General features: G+C 37.6%; 1 protein-coding gene across 3 annotated transcripts in view; it reads left to right on the forward strand.

The window, feature by feature from the left end:
- The window catches only part of LOC127852337 (oxygen-dependent coproporphyrinogen-III oxidase-like), a 63,847-nt gene extending 56,873 nt beyond the window's left edge, over positions 1–6,974 (forward strand). For all 3 annotated transcript variants that reach the window (XM_052386279.1, XM_052386277.1, XM_052386278.1), the window contains 6 exons: positions 824–949; positions 2,045–2,156; positions 3,814–3,893; positions 5,079–5,158; positions 5,571–5,700; positions 6,623–6,974. In XM_052386279.1, coding sequence (XP_052242239.1) covers positions 824–949; positions 2,045–2,156; positions 3,814–3,893; positions 5,079–5,158; positions 5,571–5,700; positions 6,623–6,709 — 615 coding nt within the window. In that variant the 3' untranslated portion in view covers positions 6,710–6,974. The remainder of the gene's footprint in view (positions 1–823; positions 950–2,044; positions 2,157–3,813; positions 3,894–5,078; positions 5,159–5,570; positions 5,701–6,622) is intronic.
- Positions 6,975–8,491: the final 1,517 nt, after the last annotated feature.

The raw sequence follows: 8,491 nt of genomic DNA on the forward strand, positions 1-8,491 counted from the left end.
GTCAGAGGTCAAATATATGTGGCCCAAATCGCTTATTTTATGAATACTTTTGCAATATTGAAGATAGCATCTTGATATTTAGCATGCATGTGTATCTCATGGAGCTGCACATTTTGAGTGGTGAAAGGTCAAGGTCATCCTTCACAAGGTCAATGTCATCCTACACGGTCAAACATCATATAGGGGGACATTGTGTTTCACAAACACATCTTGTTTGTCTTATGGTTTGCACTCTGTCTGTCTGTCTGTCTGTCTGTCTGTCTGTCTGTCTGTCTGTCTGTCTGTCTGTCTGTATGTCTGTCTGTCTGTATGTATGTCAGTCAGTCTGCCACGCTTTTCTGGATACTGCGATAACTTTAAAAGTTCTTCATATTTTTTCATGCAACTTGAAACATGGTTAGATGGCAATATGGAGATTATGCATGTCATTTCATTACATCAAAAATTCTTGTTGCTATGGAAACAACTATTAATTTTTTTAATCTGACAATGGTGGAGTTTCACCGGTAGGGGACCATATTGCCTGGCAATCTCTTGTTTATAGTATGTTGTTTGCCCTGTAAACATTTGATATTTCTTTTAGGATGCTAAATATTCTGACATAGCAAATTCATCAAAAAGTAATTTATGTAATTTCCTTATTTTATTCAGGTCATTGTACAATTGTTTGCTTTGTCAATTATATACAAGTGTTTTGTTATGGTATGTACCAAAATATAGTATTTTTTAAACAGGAATCAATCTTTCAGGCAAATCAAGAATGTGTTTTTCTGAACCAGCATGTAAACAAAATAACTATCTTGTGATCTGTACTATTTTCCAGAGGAACCCCAACGTTCCGACGGTGCATTTCAACTATCGCTACTTTGAGGTGACCGATGAGGAGGGAAAGAAGCACTGGTGGTTTGGAGGGGGCACCGACCTCACGCCCTACTATCTGGATGACGCTGTAAGTGACGTTAGGCTTTATTCAGAGGTTTTATCTTGCTCTTAAATTGTGAACTAAGATAATTGAAGAAAAGAAAATGAGTTACTTTAGATAGATAATTGATACGTTATACCCTGTGATAATATAAAACTTGCATTTAAGGTAAATATGAATTTCTTTAATCTTTATTGAATTAAGAAGTATTATCTACTGAGACAAAGAAATATCATCTTTGTATTTTTTAAAGCTATTATTTTTTTGTCTGGGTGCGGGCGTATGACCTTGGAGAAAGTAATTGAGGGAAAACTGGGCTTAATGCATAATTATGAAGTGTCGTCCCAGATTAACCTGCGCAGTCTGCACAGGCTTATCAGGGACAACACTTTTTACCTGAACAGATTTTCACTAAAAAAAGTCATCCTTGAAACAAAAAAGCAAAAAGTGTCAGCCCTGTTTAACCTGTGTGGACTTTACTATAATGTTTCTTAATCTTAAATAAAAATTAATGATCTGATAAGTGTTTGAGGTACTTAGATTCAGCCCTTATATCTAAAACACTAGATTTTCAAAATATGCAAATCATATCATCTGGTCCTATAAATACTGATGACACTGTGTATGTATTGACTTCACTATTTGAGCTCAACTGTGGGAAAAGCAGAATTAAAATGCATGTGTGTGAAGTGTTGTCCCAAATTATCCGGTTCAGTCAACTTAGATGTCCCCCACCACTATAGTGGGGGACATATTGTTTTTGCCCTGTTTGTTGGTTTGTTTGTGTGTTTGTTTGTGTGTTTGCGTCAAATTTTAACATTTGCCATAACTTTTGCAATATTGAAGATAGCAACTTGATATTTGGCATGCATGTGTATCTCATGGAGCTGCACATTTTGAGTGGTGAAAAGTCAATGTCATCCTTCAAGGTCAAGGGTCAAATATATAGCTTCAAAGCGGCGCAGAAGGGGACATAGTGTTTCTAACAAACAAGTTTCTTGTTTTGAAATTTTTCGTTTGAAGGAAGTCTCTTCTAAAAAAAAATCCAATTTAGTTGGATAGTGTAATCTCTGATTAGCCTGTGCATAACAAGGCTCATATGTTCACTGTTTTGTTTGTCAGGATGTGGAGCATTTCCACAAGACCCTGAAGCAAGCCTGTGACAAGCACAGTACAAGCTACTACCCGGACTTCAAGAAGTGGTGTGACTCGTACTTCTTAATTCCGCACAGAGGTATTGGCATGAAAATTCCTGACCCATAGTTTGTTGTGTAGTATGCTTATTATTCACATATTATAAAAAATATTTTTATCCCCACGCTTTTTGAAAAGCGTGGGGATATTGTGGTTATCTCCACCGTCCGTCTGTCCGTCCGTCCTGGCCACTATCTCCTCCTACACTATAGGCACTAGAACCTTGAAACTTACACACATGGTAGCTATGAGCATTTATATACTTATGTACTATTTGGAATTTTGATCTGACCTCTGGGTCAAAAGTTATGGGGGTTGGGGATGGTGCCACGTCAGAGATTTTCACTCATTTTTTATGTTATTTTACATTAACGTCTTCATTTCTACACCCATTTACTTCAAATTGATACTGAAGATCTCTTATGACAATACGGTCAATCTCAACTATGCATGGCCCCATTACCAACGCTGGGGCGCCCCGCCCACAGACCACTTCCACCCAAAATTGCCTTTTACTATAACTTCTTCATTTCTACACCGATTTACTTCAAAATTATACTGAACATCTCTTATGACAATACGGTCAATCTCAACTATGTATGGCCCCATTACCAACATTGGGGCGCCCCCGTCCAAATAGACCACGCCCACCCAAAATTGCCTTTTACTATAACTTCTTCATTTCTACACCGATTTATTTCAAATTGATACTGAACATCTCTTTTGATAATACGGTCAATCTCAATTATGCATGGCCCCATTACCAACCCTGGGATGCCCTCGCCCACATAGACCACGCCCACCCAAATTGCCTTTTACTATAAATTCTTCATTTCTACGCCAACTTACTTCAAATTGATACTAAACATATCTTATGACAATACGGTCAATCTCAACTATGCATGGCCCCATTATCAACCCTGGGGTACCCCCTGGGTCAAACATGCGGCGTGGGGATACGTGTTGGCCTCTGCCGCGCCATTTCTAGTTGAACTTGTTTTTTCTGCAGATTTATCATAAAATATTGGTGTCTTCTGTCTAATGGCTAATTTGTAACTGTTTGGAGATTATTATTTAAAGTCACTATCACGCTCACCAATACATACAGCTACTGTATTATGCTATATAAAAACATTCCACAACAAGTAGTACCATACGATGGTTAATTACAATAGGAAGACCCTTAAAACAAGTAACATTGATGTAAAAACGTTATATTACAAGCATTCTGCAAGTTTTAGGCATCTAAATATCGTTCCACGATGTAATCTACTTTCGCTTTTGAGTCAGGATCGGATTCATTCGGGTTGCGATCATTTGCATAATTTATACAAGCCATTTTCGCATTCGCTAAGTTCCAGTTACCCAGAATTCATTTTGATTTCACAGAATGATTATTCACGAGAGCTACGTCATGCTTCCAACGCTTACCGTATCCAATCTCGGGTTCGCCCGTAAATGTTCGGATATTTTACAGGAGATATAATAGATATTTGTGGCCACAAAAAAATAAAAACGAGCATTTTGTATCTCGTTAAATCAATTCTACCAGACAACATCTAACGTTGAAATTTTGCATTTTGCTAAAAGAAACATTGATTTTTTTATGGGTTAGCTTTATTTAACGAAATATTTGATATTTTTTAGCGTGATTGTTACTTTAAAGCATACCATTGACGTTAAGTTTTCCTCATCAGGTGAGACCAGGGGCGTGGGTGGAATATTCTTTGATGATCTGGAAGACGGGGACCCAGAGGATCTCTTCAAGTTTGTATCGGTAAGGCTGATACTGACAGGGGAAGACATCAGTATATAGGGGAGGTACTCTCTGCCAGTGCCAAGGGACGTAATCCATGCCAGGGGAGGTTTGACAAATTGGGTGGGGAGGCAGGGGGTAGGGATAAATATAGGCATATTATTAGGCCTTTAAATATTATTCTGCGTTTCAGACAATAGTAAGAAAAAATGTATGGAGGTAGGGTAGGCACTGGATGTTGTTTTTAGATCAACTGAGAACAAAGTGCTCATGGATAGCTTTTAGAATACTGTGTAATCCCTCATCCGTAAGTGTCTGCCAGAGTTAAATTATTTTTTTAACTACCCTGTCTCAACAACATCTTGACAGATTTTAACAAAACTTCACAGGAATGATCCTTTGGTGACCCTCTTTCAAAGTTGTTCATATTGTTCGTGTTAGTTTCTACATGTCTCAAGTGAGACTTATATTGTGGTTTCTTTTTTTATCCTGTCACATGCCTTTAAATCAGCCCGATAACAAGGTAGCCTAATATCCCCAAAAATATTAGGCTAGATGACCACGTGACCTCGAATATCCGTCAGTTGCTCTCCGCGCATGCGCATGCCTTTACTATTTTCTATTAATAAAATATACTTTGTTCTATTAAAAAATATCAGATACATATTAAGTACTGTTTGTTTAAACATTATTATTTAAACAGCATAATTTCGTCTTTGTGTATTGAATTAATAATGATTAACTCGATTTCTGTGTTGTTTAACAAGATGGAAGCTAGCCTAAGCACTTTGCATGACGTGACGTCACTCTGTTTTTGTTTGCGCGTGTTTTTTCCCATATTAAATATTTAAACACAAAATACTCAAAAACTATATATTTTAGAAACATTTCAACGAATGGTGTAAATGTGACAGGATAAATATTAAATAGAATAATAGGTTGGTGACGTGGATGGAGAATGGTTATCTGGCTCGTTGGAGGATCTTATCGGGTTCGCCATCGGCTCATCCGATAAATTTCTCCGACTTGCCAGAACACCATTCTCCATCCACGTCACCAACCTATTATTCTCTGTGTATATGGTATATTTATAATTTCTAAAGAATCATGAACTTAAAGTGCATGGTTCTGTAGAAATTATTAATATACCATATACAAAATGTACAAGTTGTCTGTGTTGTATGAAAGTGTGTTTTATGATTACAGGATTGTGCAGCCGCCGTTACCCCTTCATATCTTCCACTTGTGAAGAAAAACAAAGATAAAGCATATGGATATAAAGACAGGTACATTGGGATTGGCAATCACTGTCTGGAGAATTGAAATTTGCTGTGAAGATTTGAGATCCTTTTAGCATGTAAAGGATCTTCCTAAAGCACTCAGTTGGTCAATGAGAACATCATGTAGGACAACTGTTGTAGACTTGTGAAGACTTACATGTATGTCAATTAGAAGACTTTTTCCTCTGCAACAACACGGCCCAAAGGTTAAATATTTGGTATGAAACATTGTATTGGGGTTCTCTTAAAACTTTGTTCGACCCATGCCTCTGGGTTAAAAACTGACCTCTCTTCAGGACTCAACTTTTCATTGTAACATTTTGCTAAATGTTACTACATGCACAATGGGTGGTATTATTATTCGTCACTACTATGACAAGCTCAAGTTCTCACACACACCATGTATCCCTGTTTCCAGACGCTGGCAGTTACTGAGAAGAGGTCGGTACGTGGAGTTCAACCTTATCTATGACAGAGGCACCAAGTTTGGTCTTAACACACCTGGGGCCAGATACGAGAGCATCCTTATGTCCCTGCCACTAAATGCTGTAAGTGTACTTTACCAGGTGACCATATACCAGGCAAACTTTTTACGTTTTTATCGGCTCAATCATTGCGCATATGTGTGGGATTTTGTCTCTCCAAATGTGTGAATGTTTGTGTGAAAAACCAATCACGTTAATCAAAATGGCCCGATTATATAACCCTGTTAAAAAAGTAGAAAATATTTTTCAGTGGTTGAGGACAGGGCCTTTTGCCATCTTTTTATGCCCCCGGATCGAAAGATCGGGGGTATATTGTTTTTGGCATGTCCGTCAGTCAGTCAGTCATTCATTGATTGTGTGTGTCCCAAAACTTTGACCGTGGTCATAACTTTTGCAATATTGAAGATAGCAACTTGATATTTGGCATGCATGTGTATCTCATGGGGCTGCACATATTGAGTGGTAAAAGATCAAGGTCATTCTACAAGGTCAAAGGTCAAATATATGGCTTCAAAGCAGCGCAATAGGGGGCATTGTGTTTCTGACAACCACATCTCTTGTTTTGGATGAACTAGTAATTATTTTAAGCAAATTAGGGGACTAATCTTTATTGAAGGGGTTTTAAAAAGGGTAGGATCTCAGTTTTAGGCGATTACTTTGTTATCTAAAAAATATATCTGATCGGATGACCCCATACTTAAGTGGAAATTTAGCCATACAAGATTTTGATTGAATGAAATATGCCACGCTCTGGGAAAACTGGGTCTAATGCATGTGCAAAAAGTGTCGTCAAAGAGTAATCTGAGAAAACCCATGCCATGGTATTTTTCGTGTAAGGCAAGTCTCATCTAAGCAAAAATTCAGAGTGTTGTCCCTGTTTAGTCTGTGCAGAATTCACACTCTAATCTGGGATGACACTTTACGCACATGCATTAAGCCAATTATTTCCAGACTGGGACTCAAATGTTTACCTTGCCATTCACAGAGCTGGGAGTATTGTCACAAGCCCGAGCCCGGCTCAGAAGAGGCCCGACTGACAGAGGTGTTACAGAACCCCCGGGACTGGGTGTAGATCCAGGGGTGTGGATGTCCATTGTTGATGCTACCATCATGCTTAGCTGCTACGTTCATTCTATGCATTGATCAATCAATTGTGGTTGGCCTGATTTGATTGTTATATAATATACTCACTTATTTGTCGGTGTAAATGTCTGGGCTTTGTTTAAAGTAAGCAGGCAACATCTCCATATCACAGTTTCTCCGACAGGTATTCAATTGAAACTTGTCATATGTGTCTTGTTGTGTGAAAATTGGGCAAAATGCATCTGTGTAAAGTGTCATCCCAGATTAGCTTGTGCAGTCTGCACAGGCTAATCAGGGACGACACTTTCCGCATTAATGGTATTTTTCGTTTAAAGGAAGTTCCTTTTTACCTTAAATCTAGTTTAAGCGGAAAGTGCCGTTCCTGATTAGCCTGTGCGGACTGCACAGGCTAATCTGGGACGACACTTAACGCACATGCATTATGCCAATTTTCTCAGAACAAGACACATACGTATTCAGGGTCATTTTGTGCAGCCACTTACCAATTTCAAAAACTGTGACTGCAATTGAGCAGAAATATCCCCTTTTTGTACTTACATAGCATAAGGAAAGTCGAGCGCGCTGTCGTGGAATTGCTCTTGTGTAAGACTTCAGTAAAGATTTCTACTTATGGTTTTATGTAAATTTTTAAAGAAGTTTATCATGACATTATTTTTGCTGTTTACTGAAACGTTCACCTTTTTAAACTTTTCTGTAAGACTGTATTAATTGATATATGTACGTACAAATTATCGATGACTGTGACATGTTTTTATTGCATGCATTTTAAGTCATGACATATGCATACATGTAGGTAAAGAAAAGCCTATTCAAAAAGGATAGTAAGCTCAATTTAATAAAAGAATTCACTTACTAATATTTGCTGCCGTGAATTGTTGCAGCTCTACCATCATCATATTGAGTCCTTGGTGCTGACAATGGTGCATTATAAGAATCTAGTCAATTATTTGTGTTTGAATGACATGGCTTTCAATGGGGGCATATAATGTACGGCTTTTACATTGTCTCTCTGGCTGTTGTTTTGATTTTTTAGTCGGCATAATGCTTGTTTTCAAAATGAATTTGAGACAACAGTGGAATCTGAGGGCATCAGTTTTCTATGGACACATGTCTACCTGAGCAAAACATGCTCATGGTGAGCTTTTGTGATCACCTATTGTCTGTCATTCATAGTGAGTCATATTTATTCACCATTTACTTTGTGCGCATTTAGATGCCACATTTATTGCCCAATCATATTCAGACTTTGTCAGAACATTGGCCCTTATAATATCTTGGAGAAGTCCAAAACTGGTTCATGAAGATTAAATAACTAGGTCACTAGGCCAAATAAACAAAAAGATACTCTTGTGAACACTCTAGAATTTTTTGGCCAATTATACTAAAAATTGCTCAGAACATTTATTCTAATGAACAGTTGGCTGAGATTGAAATTTGTTCTGGTCCATTGAAAATCATTGCCCCCAAGGGGCTGAGCAGTTTTCCTTATATGGTGATAGTGAAACCTTCTTAACACTCTAGAAGTCACATGTATTCCCAATCATGATGTAATTTGCACAGAAATTATTTTCTTACAATATCTTTGCCCAGTTCAAAAATAGTTCTGGTATATTGAAACACATAGCATACTGGTGGTGCAGTTTTCCTTGTATGCATATTGTGAAACCTTGAACACTCTTAAAAATTGGCATATTTGCCAAATTATTATGAAACTTAGAATATTTCTTCTAAAAATATCATTGCAAATTTG

Source organism: Dreissena polymorpha, chromosome 12, assembly GCF_020536995.1.
Source record: "Dreissena polymorpha isolate Duluth1 chromosome 12, UMN_Dpol_1.0, whole genome shotgun sequence".
NCBI classification, from domain to species: Eukaryota; Metazoa; Mollusca; class Bivalvia; order Myida; family Dreissenidae; genus Dreissena; species Dreissena polymorpha.